The sequence below is a fragment of the Oreochromis aureus genome, linkage group 17, assembly GCF_013358895.1.
Source record: "Oreochromis aureus strain Israel breed Guangdong linkage group 17, ZZ_aureus, whole genome shotgun sequence".
Taxonomy (NCBI): Eukaryota; Metazoa; Chordata; class Actinopteri; order Cichliformes; family Cichlidae; genus Oreochromis; species Oreochromis aureus.
The window spans coordinates 3,711,444-3,725,346 of NC_052958.1; the positions used below are offsets into that span (position 1 = coordinate 3,711,444).

The following is a 13,903-nucleotide window of genomic DNA, read 5'->3' on the forward strand; positions in this document are numbered from 1 at the left end:
GAGACCTAGACAAAAATGGTGTAGAAATGAAACTGCAAAATAAAATTGAACGACTTTTAATATAAAAACACAAAACATTTATTAATTCTAGATGTGTGATGGTAAACATGGTTTTATTCTTTATTAGTAGCAATATTCAACAAAGAATCACCTACTTTAAGTTTTGGAATACAGCATTGTTGCGGGTGTGGTTGTGGTTGTGGCGTGGCTGCAGTAGAAGCCAACGCACCAGAGCTGCATCGGCTCATCACGCTGCCCTGCATAAATAGTACTGGGTCCTAAGTGTGTGGTTGTTTTGGGTGATGTGTGCAGCTGGCAGCGGGAAACCTGCAGCCGAACGTGTGAAATAATAATAAAGTTCAATTCAATTCAGTTTTATTTATATAGCGCCAAATCACAACAACAGTCGCCTTAAGGCGCTTTGTATAAAGTATATAGAAAGTACGCTGAAAATTATGAAAACGTGGTCGGGTCTGCCGTGGATTTATTACAAGCATATTTTTTACCTTTTTTTGACATGTTAAACCAACTGTGTGACTAATCAACTTCTAACAACCACTGGGAGCTAGTGGTTGACAAATGGCCCAACAGGTCTGTGTGTGACTGAGGTCTTCTTCAACAGAAAGACAACCAGCCATGATCATCTGAAGTGTGTGTGCAGTGGTATTTCTCCAGCAAATATTTATAAATGCAAAATAAATTAAGAGAAGAGTTTGCCTTACACTCATAATCCTGTCCATTACAGCTGTCTTGTTCCTGGTTATTTGTTACCTGTTCGAGTTTGACTTTTAGTGGGACTGTTGATTATATCCATCTATAAATATATTAACTACTCTCTTTTTAAAACAGTATGCCAAGTTAGCAAACCTGCACTGGATCAGCAGCTAAACTAACATTATCATTAAAAACTGAAAAATAAATAAATAAAGGATGACAGTCTTGTCCTTTATCAGTATTTCCTAAGCATAATATTGTGAACAAAGATATTTCCACCTATTTGTTCTTTGACCTTTATGTCTTTTTGTTAGCGTCAATAGTGGAGCAGAAGTGGTGGTGTCAGATGCATCCATGCCTTGATGGGGAGGAATGCAAAGTTCTTCCCGATCTGAAAGGTTGGAGCTGTGCTACAGGAAACAAGATCAAAACCACTAAGGTAACAAGCCTCCACTGATGCCACATCCAAACCTGTTGAATCTGACCTAACCCACTTCAGCTCTACAAGGTCAACAGGCTGTGGCTTCTATTACCGTCGTCTCTTCTGCCTTTACCTAAAAACTGATGTTTGCAGTCGGTGCTTGGACCCCATGGGGCCTGTAATCAATGGGCTGCCATGTCTCCTTAGCACTTTCAAGCCACTTCAAGCACCCAAACTGGCCAATTACTCACTCCAATTACCTGCTTTTAACGTTGTAACGTGATGCCCGTATCCTTCACTGTGTTATGACGACCCGTAGACTTCAGTTCTGCCTCTCTCCACGTACTTAATTATTTAAACTGCCTGCACCACACCTGCCTGGAGCTGGGAGCCTGGAGCCTGGTGCTATTGATTAAGGGATTTGTCGGGACCTCAAAATGGGATATATATGTGTATATATATATATATATATTTATACACACATCTTTATAATCATTTTTTGCTTTTAGTGGTCCAGGCTTCTGAGATGAGAGTGAATATCTAGTGATATCTGGGAACAGACTGAGGTAATTATCACGTGGTGACTGTATTTTCTTTTGTTGTTTGACAGATTTCTGCTGACAGAGACCAGCTTTGGTAACGTCAGATGCTTCACAGCGGAGTCCAGGTGATAAATCTGTTATTGTTCTCCTTATTATATTTGATGTTTCAAAGATTTACTTGTCTTAATTCATTAGAGTCCTTACTTTCATTTTGAAACGATATAAAGAAATTTCAAAGATGGCTCATTTTTACATTATAGTCAAATTATATTATTAAGTACATCTCCCAGTAGCGTAACCACACTAGAGAGTTGAGCGAGAAGAGGTTTATGATCCAAACACACAAAAACAACCTGTTCAAAGCATCAGCATTTCCCAGCAGATTTATCTTGCACACCTTTGAACTCAGTCAGAGAAACAAGTTTCTTAAGTTTCAGATCTTTCTGCAGGCTGCTTAAAGCAGCGGGGGGTCATGCTTTCTTCTTCACCTCTGCTTAGCTTTTGGGAAAACAGCACAACATAAACTAGGAACTCTCAGCTATTCTGACCTGTATGGTTGTATCATAAATGCATCGAACACCTCGAGAGTTCAAAATGTAAACCACGCGGCGACTGGCTACCACAAAGCCCAGAACCCAGTGGGGAATAGTCGGTTTGGAGCACGTCTCAACAAGAAAAACAGTGTCTGACATGTAAATGTGTTGAGATGCAATGATGACTTTTGCACATTTGGAGCCCCAAATGGCAGCAAGAGGTAACAGTTTAAACTGTATCTTTTATACAGATAAACACAGACATCCTCAAAGGTGACAGCAGTAACCTGCGCTGTCTGCGATGTGTTATACCGCAGGGATGAGAGAGAAGAAAACTAATGTGGGCTAGTGCCGCTTTCTGTGTACAGAAAGCCGCTTTTTTATTACACTGTTTATAGTTCTCTTGTAATTTTATATTTTTAAACCTCTGCTCATCCTCCACATACTCGATTCACGATTCAATTTGAACAGATGAAAAAGTCTACAGTATCTGACGCTGAGGAGAAGCATTACTCAGGGAGATTTGTGTTTTGTTCTTGAAGTTGTTGTAGGACTTTTGTCATGTAATCTACCAAATGACACTGATTGTAAGTTATTGTAGAAAAATAGAGGAGAAAGAGAAAGAAAGACAGAAATAAACACTTTCTGGATTGCTCTTAGAATATGCTCAGGCAAATGTTATTGTACAGTACTTTTAGACTCCTTTATTTGTTCATCTATCATCCGTCTGCTTATGATCACTCATTTATGGATTGCGTTAATGGTGATTCACTTCTCTTCTGAAGGTATAGTCTACGTTACTTTCAGCTCGTGGTAGAAGAAGGACACTATCTCTGTGCTCTGTTGTTCAGTGGATGTGCGTATGGAGAACAGTGCCAAGTTACCTGAAGGATTTGATATACAGTGGTCCCTCGCTATAACACGGTTCACCTTTCGCGGCCTTTTTTTGTACAATTTTGCAATTTTTTTTAATTTATTTTTTTACAGCGCATTGTGTTCTGCGTCCTGATTGGCTGTAGACCATTGTCAATCAATCTCCTCCGTGCCGTGTCTCCTGTACAGTACAGAATGCGTTCAGCTTGTCAAATTTACATAAATCTTCGATCGCTAGCAGCGTGACTCTGAAGTCCTGCACTGTATGTTTGTAAGTTTTCTCCCTAACAAACACAACAATGTCGACAAAACATTTTGCACCATCAAACACAGCTGCAGTAGCACCCAAAGGCAGAGGAAGATGCTAACCATCGCACAAAAAGTTGGACTTCTGGACCTGCTAAAGGAAGGTAGAAGTTACCGTATTTTTTGGATTATAAGGCGCATTAAGCGAAACAAAACAGTCAGATAAGTCAAACTTTACTGAGCTCATTCTTCTTGCTTCCTCTACTTTCGTACCATTGATTCATTAATATTGAATTCTCTGGCAGCTGCTCTATTGCCATGTTCTGGACCTGAAAACAGGGTTTGAGCTTTGGTTTCTTTCTATGATACTGGACTTATTTTTCTATGAAGGTTTGAACTTTGAGAGTTTAAACAAGAGAGAAAAGTGTGAAAATGTTCAAGCCTGTCTGAGAAAAGTGTTTAAAGCGTGTAGTGAGGAGTTTTACAGCCTTAAAACATCTATAATAATTGTAAAAAATAAAGCTGGCTACTTCGCAGATTTCACCTATTGCAGGTTATTTTTAGAACATAACTCCTGCGATAAATGAGGGACCGCTGTACAGCCTTGTGAAAAACAAAGTCAGGGGAAAAAAGTCCACCTTTACTGCTTCCATAGGAATTAAGAGTACAAGTACCAGCCAGGTGTGCTAATCAAATGCACTTGATTAATTGATCATCTGGAAGTGTGAGGACCGCTATAACAGAACAGTATTTGGTACCTTGTTGGTCTATTAACGTGGATGTGAATGCTCCAATCGTCCCAGGCGTGCACATCCCAGCAAATTTACACCAAGGCCAGACTGTGCAGTGTTCAGAGAAACACCAACATCTCAGATTCTCAGTTAGCATATTAAAGGTTTATTTAATACATTTAATACAGTACATTTAGGAAAAGACTTAATGAGCATGACTTGTTTGGAAGTGTTGCCAGGAGAAAGCCTCTTGTCTCTAAAAAGAAGATGGCAGCACAGCTTAGGTTTGAACAAACCACAAGACCTCTGCATCAATGTCCTTTGAACAGACGAGGCCAAAGTGGAGCTGTTTGCCCATAATGCACAGCGCCACATCTGGTGAAAATCAAACACTGCATATCAGCACAAACACCTCATATGAACTATCAAGCACGGATGTTGGCGGGTTTATGATTTGTGCTTGTTTTCCAGCCACAAGACCTGGACACCTTGCTGTGATTTAATGGGCCATGTTCTGCTCTGTATACCAAAATATTTTAGAGCAAAATGTGAGTAAAGTTTGGGTAAAACTGACTGAAATGCAGTGGTGGAACCTTAAGAGAGCTGTACATAAATGAATGGATATAAACCTCAATGAAATGAAGCAACACTGTAAAGAAGAGCCTCCCACAATGATGTGAGAGGCTGATGAAACCATACAGGAGACAGTTACTTCAAGCTATTACTGCTAAAGGTGGTTCTACAAGCTGCTAAATGATAGGGAGGACTTTTTTACAGGACTACACACAGTCATGTGAAAACTCTACATAGTCATTTGCACTGGAAAGACAGCTTTTTCTGGCATAAATCCTGGTATAATAAAAGCGCCCTTTCTCTCACATTCTTCTGGGAGAATCTCATGGCACTAAACTGCTCTTTTAATTGGAAGAAATTAAAAGTGGGAATATACCAGCTAGCTCACCTTTATCATCAGGAAATAACTAATGCTCCCATACAGAGAGAGGCAGAGACATTTCTTTAAACTGGTCACTCAGCATTGCCCTCGGTCTCTCACAGTCACCGTCTTTCTGTCTCAGCTGCTGCTGATGCAAGCTTTGAGGTAGACTACACTACAATACATCACATTACTTTAATAGAAAGCAGAATGTCTGTAGTTTTGATGGTATTTCAAATGATTTGGGGATTCCTAAATATCCTGATATACCAGGCATATGCCATAATATTGTCAGACTGCTTGAGCCTATTTGTTTTTGCCTGCGGATCTGACTATGATAAATAGTAAAACACAGTGAATCATGTCTTCAGTACTGGATCAATAGCTTGTTGTGTTTGAATTTAGCAAACTTAATATACAGTAATACCTAAAACTAACAGATATGCTGATATTGCCATTGCTATGCTGCCACTGCAGCTTCAAATGAGATAAAGTGATGTTTTTTAAGTGAAACTTCGAGGCATAGCCTGCTTAGATTTCTGAGCCGTTACATTTCAGAGCTTGAAAAATTGCCATGACAGTCATGAACGTTCACCCCCGAGTCCTTGAAATCATAAAACTGTGAGCTACATCATTTTGTAAGGAATGATAATAATAACTAGCGGGACCAATAACTCAATAACTACAAAGCAAACAATGTAACTGTGAGAGCTGAGCTGCAGATCAATACTTGTTTTCACTCACTGATCTTTGGTTAGCTGCAAACACTGTTTTGAAAAGAGCTCATCATTTCTGTGCTTTAACACTATTTAACTATGTGACTTTTTTTCAGCTGTGGCTGAAAATGCAAGGCGTCCTAACCCTTTTTTTTTTTTAAATATTGCTGCTTCCAAATTTAAATTTAAATTTTTAAGAGGACAACATCCCACCAAGATTTTTAAAGACATGAGCTGCACAGACTTGGAGACAAATGGATCCCATCCTGAGGTACAATCCTTCCCCCCTGATAAAAGCCTGTTTTTTCCTTACCTGTGTTGCAATCCAGGTTTTAATGTCATTTACTCCTTGAAAAGTGGATACTGAAAGTTTTCTTCTCCTCCCACCCTGCTACATCCTTGATACTAATCTGCTATGTTTCTACCATTAAAATAAATGCAGAGTAGCATCACACCTATAAATTTCCCAGAAGAACAGTGACTATGAGTTTTGATTTGTGGCAGAAGTTGCCCATTAGTCCAGAACGTAAAACTTAATTTGGAGAAAGGTGGCTCTGTGGTGCCACCACTTTCAGTTTCTGCTGATTTTACAGGCTGATTCACACATTAAAATCACTCCCTGTTCATCTTTAAAATGGCCATCCTGCGAAAAGCCCGTTCATGGTAGTTAGAACACAAAACATATTGCAGAAAAGGACACTGCAGTGTTCCAATTACACAGCTAAATGACACAAGCACGAGCCCTGTACCTGCTGTGTTAAGACTTTGAGCCAGCCTTTCTTCATGAGCTGAATAGAAATGAATCTTTTGCCAGTTAAATTAGCACTTGCCAGCCACCAATTAAATTAACACAATACTCAGGGAAGACTTGGTTTTTCCTCTTAGTATTTTCGGCGGTGTTTGAGACAGTCACTCGAATCCTGGTAATGATCCACCTCCTGAGTTGAAACGCAGCGTAGATCCATCTCTGAAGACAGTTTCTCTTCTGACAAGAAATGACTTTGCTCTTTGTCATTTCAGCCTGAAATTATTCTCAAATTAGTACCACATTAATCACAATGACAGCCCTGAATGTAAATGGCTCTATAAAAAAGAGGGAAGAATTTATCTCAAGCTTGTTCAGCGACCAGCAAAGTGGTGCAACCACCTGAACTTATGGAAACTCTTCACTCTCTGCTTGATGTGATTATGCTGGTTTTCTTGTCAAGTGGTGGCCTGATGGTTCTTGGATTGTTTTCCTTTCCTGCATAATTGAGGATGATTAAAATGAAACTATGCATCACCATGCTGCTCTGCCCAATTCTGCGTCAAACAGACCATTTGTGAATTAATCTAACCAGGCTGTCAGACCTGTCTGTTTCCTGTCAGAAGTTCAGCATCAATAATGGGGGCCTTACAAGTCCGCCAATGGCTTCCTTCAGTTCTTCAAACCTACATGGCGCCTGACAGGCAGTTGGAATTGATAGGGGACGTCGTTATGAAGGTTGTTATGCTAGGCTCCTCGAGTCTTTTCCAGAATGTACTTTTAGAGGAGCAGAGGAGCTGCCAGTCAGCTGCCGAGCTTCATGACAGGCAATTTAATCTCAAGGAGAATGGAGGTCTTTGGAGTATGTCACAGCGGAGAACTCGGAGACAACCCACCAGCATCTTATTTCCTCATGTTGCACTGTATGTGCAGCACTGTGATAACAATTTATGCAGATATAAAAGGCAGTTAGTTTATAGGAAGAGGAAGAAGACTAATCTGAAAGAGCTCCAGATGTGTTTCACCATCAGTAGGAGTTGCTGCACAGAGTTTTGAACCACTGGTGTTAATCAGAAGTGGCCGCCAACTGCTACTAATAACTGGAGCGAGTATTCAGTATTTTTATATAACACTACATCTCATGTTATGTTAAATGCTTGCTCTTCATGAAAGGGAAATACCAGCCAATTTGGCTCGGTGAGCACTAGACTCCGTTTGAATGTTGTGGTGGTTATATTGTAGCTCTCATATAGCCTTGAAAATCTCTGGCTCTATACAGACCAGTTTTTTAGTCCTACCAGTTTAAGCTTTCATTATATAATAAATGCATAAAAAGCAACTGTAAAAATGTAGCACAAAGCCCTTATGCTCATTTATTGTACAAGAACAATTTAAAGAGTTTTTATATTTCATAGCACAAGTAGGTCAAGGGATAGTCTTAGTTTTAGACCAAATGTTATTACCTCCGCCAAGGAGGTTAGGTTTTTGGTAGGATTTGCATGCCTGTCATTCTGTATGTAAACATGATAGCCTGAAAGATTTTGAATAAATTCTGAGGGGTGTAGAAGGGGGTCATGTTAGGAATCTGCTAAATTTTACCTTACATCCATCAAGGTCTTCAAGGTCAGCTATATAATTTATCCGGTCTTTAAGTGATGACGTGTGAATCCTGCTTCCGGGTCCACACTACTCTCCATTTATTAAGGCTGTTGTGTTTTTAACATGTTTTAATGCTTTTCATCTTGTTCTATTTAATCTCAACAAGCCCCTAAAAACAGTCAGTGATCACTGTCGGCCTCTCTTGGTTTTTATTACTAGTAATCATTTTAAAGTTCAGTTTTTAAACCCTTACAATGTAACTACAGCCCAGCCCATGCAGCAGTATATTAATGACTAACCTCGTATTGTGGATGGATTATCTCAGTTGTTCTCCTGACTGAAGTTTGGTCCGTTTACAGCATCCTGCCATGCAATTGCATTTGTCCCTAACCATCGGGAACCCTCACGTTAACTTTTATCGAGTGGAAAAAAGTTAGCGTTCATCCTCCAGCTTCACTGTGTTTATGTTATGCTAACATAGCTGTGTCGCTAGCGATCACGTAGCACATCATTATATACCAGCTAGCCCAACTTCAGTAACCCTACAAACGTCACTGCTGTTTAGTTTTCTGTCTTCATTTATGTTGGAAGTGATAGCAGAGCTGTACGTTTGAATGTTTCAGAAATCTCTCAGTCAGAACATGCTATATCATGTTTAGGTGGAAGCTAGCGAGCTAACTTCCTGCCAACTTCTAACGCCGTTAAATTTAATAAATTCTGTTTTCATGGATGCCTGGATGTTAAACTTAATTGTTGCACCTGGCAAAGCAGCAAAGCAGATCATTTTATTGAAGATGAAAGAATTTAGACAGTTTTTAACTCTCAGTGATGCTGCAGTGTTCGTTTGACTTTGGGACCTGAAGCCGAGTTTGGACCCGGAAATGGTTAATGACATCAGACTGGATAGGTTGAAAATTGACAAAAAGCCTTGAAAAAGTCAGTAGAAATGCTTGTTGGATTAATTGTTGGCTGTAAATTGGCTTTAGATGTGGGTGTGAGAGTTTGGGGTCGTTTTGACCCACCTCTTGCGTTATAGCATGTGGAATAAGCTCCAAACCTGTGTCCTAAGCACTAGATAGACTTAATAGAATTAATTTATAGATGGTCCAACACTCCCCAGTTAACAGTTAGATAGTAGATAGCTATCACACAATTGTATTATTATTGTAATACTAGTTGATTACTACACATCCTAAGCAGTGGGTATATTTTAAAATCAAATTATAACTTTTAATACAAGGCTACTGTTAAGCATCTTATTGGCCTACTGTTAAACTAATTACACATAAAACAGCTAGAAAGGAAATAGGACTAAAAGAAACTGTAAATACTTAAAGCATTTTACCTGTTCAGCTGATATCTGTCCAGCAATGCCCACTAATTAATTACCTTAAGCTGAATCATCCATCGCTATAGGTGAATGCAATTAAATGTGACTCTGTTCTCTAGCTGGAGGTGGAAGATAAACTCCCCACTCCTTTCTGTCTTACACACTGTGGTTTTACAGATGTGGAGAGCGGCTACCTAATCCTTTGCACCTATTCTGTCTGTGACACACAATTAGAGCCATAGCAACGGGATGTCGCCATATTATTCAGCTGCGATGTTTCGCCCCACCCTACTTATCTCAATCACTGGGTCTCAAAAGTTTTCTTGCAGAAACTCAACTACAAAGTTAGCACATGGCAAACATTAGCATCAAAAACTTTGATGTTTCCAGTCCAGAAGAAACAATCCCACTCTCTGAAGCAGCGGAAAGCTACTGTTACGATTCTTACTTTGAAAACCAGACATGATTTCTTTCTGAGGGTATCTACTTTGGTGATAAGAGTTACTAGGTGCTTCAGCCACTGTTATCCACCCAGTTCACTTAACCACATGTCCATCCACATTTGCCTTTCCATTGCCATTTCAAAAGGGAAGATGCTGATAAACAATTTTTACCGTTAGTTGGAATTCTTTTTTCACCTTTTATGTCTGTTGTTGCAACCTTAATTGTACAGACCCGTGGATTAGTCATGTTTTTATGGAGACATTGCTTTGTACACTGGTACACAGCCATGTTGGAACAGGAAGGGGCCATCCCCAAACTGTTCCTGAATCATTAAGAGTTTGTTTCACTGGAACTAAATGAAAAACAACTCCACACCATAATCCCCCTTCACCAAACTTTACACTTGGCACAGTGCAGTCAGACAATGGTCATTCTCCTGGCAACCACCAAACCCAGACTTGTTCATCAGATGGAGAAGCATGATTCGTCATAGAGAACACATCCCATTGCTCTTGAGTCTAGTTGCAGTTTGCATTGTGCTTGCTCGTATGTATGTGTGTGAAAGAGTGTGTGCATGTTAAGCTTCCTGCTGTCTCTCGGTTTTTGTTGCTATGTTAAAAAGCAGCTTCTGTCAGGTTTGGAAAAAAATGGTTTCCTTGTGTGCATTTAGCAAGTTCAGCAGTCATAGGCTGTAAAAATGCTTTTAAGTGCTGTGAAGTTTAGTGTATGGGATGATGATTGTGTCATTTTTAGAGCCTGCCTCAAGTGGCCACTGTAGGTACTACAATTTTTGGCACTTCCGCCCTGAAGGTTGTTACTTTGATGCTGCTGAATGTTCCAGGGTTCTAGTCCAGGTGATATCAAGTTACACCTCAAGAAAGCAACTAGAGGAGGGGTGCATAATGGCAGAAGTGTCTTTGTTCACTTTAAGCCATATAACAGGTTATGTCATAGCTACACAGTAATGTCTTGATGCATGCTCAATCATTAAGGTAAGTAAATCCCAAAAGGTTGATTCTGTTCATCTGGACGTAGCGTTTCTCCAGATGAACAGAATCAACCTACACAGTAATGTTCATGTGGGGCTTTCAGACCATTTTAAACATTTTTCTTGTGAAGATGAAATCCGTTTCCTCACAGTTGCAAACATCAAAAGTAAGCAGCAAGAATGGAAAATCAGGGCTTTGAGATTTGAATAATGCATCTGATTCTGTTGTTGCTTTGCCAACATCTTTGACATGTCAATCAGCGTAGGCGGGAGTGTTCTGTTGATAAAGTTTAGTTTTATATCTGGTGGCTATGCTTTTCAGTTCTGTGCAGTTCCATTTTTTTCATCTTATGACCTCAGACAGTTATATACTGTATGTATATTAAAAAAAATAATGTTATGTTCTGTAACTCTTTCATAGGTGATGTTCTGATGATTCTGCAGCTGTCCTGGCTTTGACTTTGTTTCATTAGGTTTCTCTTCTGATTTAGGTTGAACCCACAGTTCTGGCCCGCGGGATCATCAAAGGAGAAGAGAGTAATGCAAAGGACCTTTCTGTAAATAGAGACATCCTTTCTTCTGGAGTGCAGTTAATCTTTGGAAAACTTTGAATGCTTCTTCCTGAACTCTATGGACATCAAAAAGAGGAGCAGATCCCATTAAAAGTACTGATTATTCAGCACTCCTTTTCAAAGAACTCCATATGACTAGCCTTACCGGACAACAGGATTTAATCTGACATTGTACTGCTTGTAGTGGAATACAACGGTGAACTTTGCCTATATGTTATTTATAGAGTAATACCTCGTTCACAGGAGATTTGCTTTGGTTTTTTTGCATCACATGTTGTCCAGGGTGAACAGCAGGTCAGTATGTCGTATAAGCATTGCAAATATCGAACACAAAATGTATTGTGGCTTTCTTCTCTAACAGAGTGTAGTTTGAAAAGTTTAATATGGGTTAAATATATTTAAATGGGGTGGTTTTCAAAGAGATACACAGCCACAATCAAGAGGAATTCAACCCAAACGCTAAAACAAGGACATGTTACACGAAACCAGCACTTTTAAAAAAAATGGCACCAACTGGTCAAACCTACCAGCTGTTACCAGACAGCAAGAGGAATCCATGTGTGGTCTGAAGGTCCTCTGAAAATCATCCTGTCATTTCATGCCACTTTTATCAGTTTAAAAAAATATTATTTATTATTATTATTATTATTAATCTTTTTTGGAATATGGCTCGGGAGTTCAGATTTTTGACAAGAGTGTAGTGTAAATTAAACACAGCATCTGACAGCAGCAGTGCTCCTGAAGCTGTTTTTAACTAGTTACTCAAGTATGATTTGCTGATCACCTTTTAGTAGGTATCGCTGACACTTCCGTTGTCTGTTCAAGTGATGACATCAGTAATAAACTATGGTTGTGTAACTAAAGCCACGTGTCTTTGAACCATCTGTATGTTGACAGTGACTGTATGGCTCCACAGTGTAGTGGCTTACACATTCACCTATCAGGTCTCTGGGAAGAGACACAAAGCTCTTTGGGGTTGGATCATGAGGGGCATCTGGTGTTATGGCAGCTCCTTAAACATGGCAGTCCCCTTTTTAGACTTTGGAGATTTTATGATTTTTTTTTTTTGTTATATGATGTTTTTTAAAACTGTGTCCCTATCTCTTCTGAATAAGCAGGCACAGAATTTATACAACATTCGTGGATCCCACAAAATGTTAAAGGTAAAGTGTGTTAAATGTCACCAGTAGAGGTCAGTAGATTGCAGATTGCAGTCAACTCAATTCTGTTTTCTTACCCCTACCTATTCAAATGCACAATCCGAGCTACAGTGGCCGCTGTAGGACGAAACAACTTGGGTTCATGACAGCCTAGACTGTCAGTCTGCTCTTTACTTCACCTGTCAGGATGTGTAAAGCAAATGTCTGTCAGATGACAGTGAGGTGAATTGTTGGTGATAGCCTGAACTTTGCACGTGTTATTTGCTGTTAGCCGGTTAGCTGCTGTTAGCCGGCAACTTTCTTTGAAGTGGATTTAACAAGGTTGGACTCTTAGTTAATAAACTAATATGATATGAGAATGTAATCAAACTGTTTATCGGAGGCATAACATTAGCTGGCATAATGTTAGCTCATAACCAGCTTTTGTTGTTGTTGTTGTTGAGCCAGCTGGTTGTCAGCTGTCCCAAAATGGGAGGGTTATGACTTTAGCTGAGGAGATGAGGCTTGAGGTGAGGAGGAAGAGGAGGTAGAAATGAGGGAAGAGAGAGAAAGAGCAGTGGTGGAAGAGAAAAACATAATGAGAAAAAAAAAGATAAAAATATGCATATATATATATATATATATATATATATATATATATATATATATATATATATATATATATATACCCCTTCCGCCAGGGTTACTTGTGTAGTAGCATTCCAACAACGCCCTGTTTTCATCTCTTGCCCACCGATGCCTTCTTGTTCCAGTAGCCCACTTGTCATCAGGGTGCCCTGGTTCCTCAACACCTGACGCGGACCTTGTTGATCCGGGCGACGTCCAAGCCGGCATGCCTTCATATTTATCTGTCTCGCTCATGTCTGCGGTAGGCTCGCTTAGCATAGGGGGTCTAGCCTTAGGACCCTTACTGGATACAGACGCCCCAGGCAGGAATCGAACTTGCGATCTTCTGCTCCAAAGGCGTGTAGTTTAACCACTACGCTATCCAGCTGCTATCACCAGGGCCCGACATGGTTCACGCCTACTGGCTGAAGAAGCTGACTGCACTCCACGAGCGTCTGGCAGCACAAATGAACCAGCTGCTAGTTAACGAGAGACACCCGGAATGGCTAACTGAAGGTCGGACGGTCCTGATCCCCAAGGACCCCAAGAAGGGACCGGTCCCATCCAACTACCGACCAATAACCTGCCTCAGTACTACATGGAAGCTCCTGTCAGGCATCATATCAGCTAAGATGAACGGGCACATGGGTCAATACATGAGCGGGCACAGAAAGGGATTGGCAAGAATACCAGAGGCGCAAAACACCAGCTACTGGTAGACAGAACAGTCAGCCGAGACTGCAAGACCA

At 40.2% G+C, this 13,903-nt stretch overlaps 1 protein-coding gene across 1 annotated transcript in view; it reads left to right on the forward strand.

Annotated features, from left to right (window-relative positions):
• The window catches only part of LOC116323207 (chemokine-like protein TAFA-2), an 88,045-nt gene extending 75,851 nt beyond the window's left edge, over positions 1 to 12,194 (forward strand). The window contains exons 4-6 of the mRNA XM_031743482.2: positions 1,029 to 1,153; positions 1,746 to 1,802; positions 11,308 to 12,194. Of these exons, the coding sequence (XP_031599342.1) occupies positions 1,029 to 1,153; positions 1,746 to 1,775 (155 nt within the window). The 3' untranslated portion in view covers positions 1,776 to 1,802; positions 11,308 to 12,194. The remainder of the gene's footprint in view (positions 1 to 1,028; positions 1,154 to 1,745; positions 1,803 to 11,307) is intronic.
• Positions 12,195 to 13,903: the final 1,709 nt, after the last annotated feature.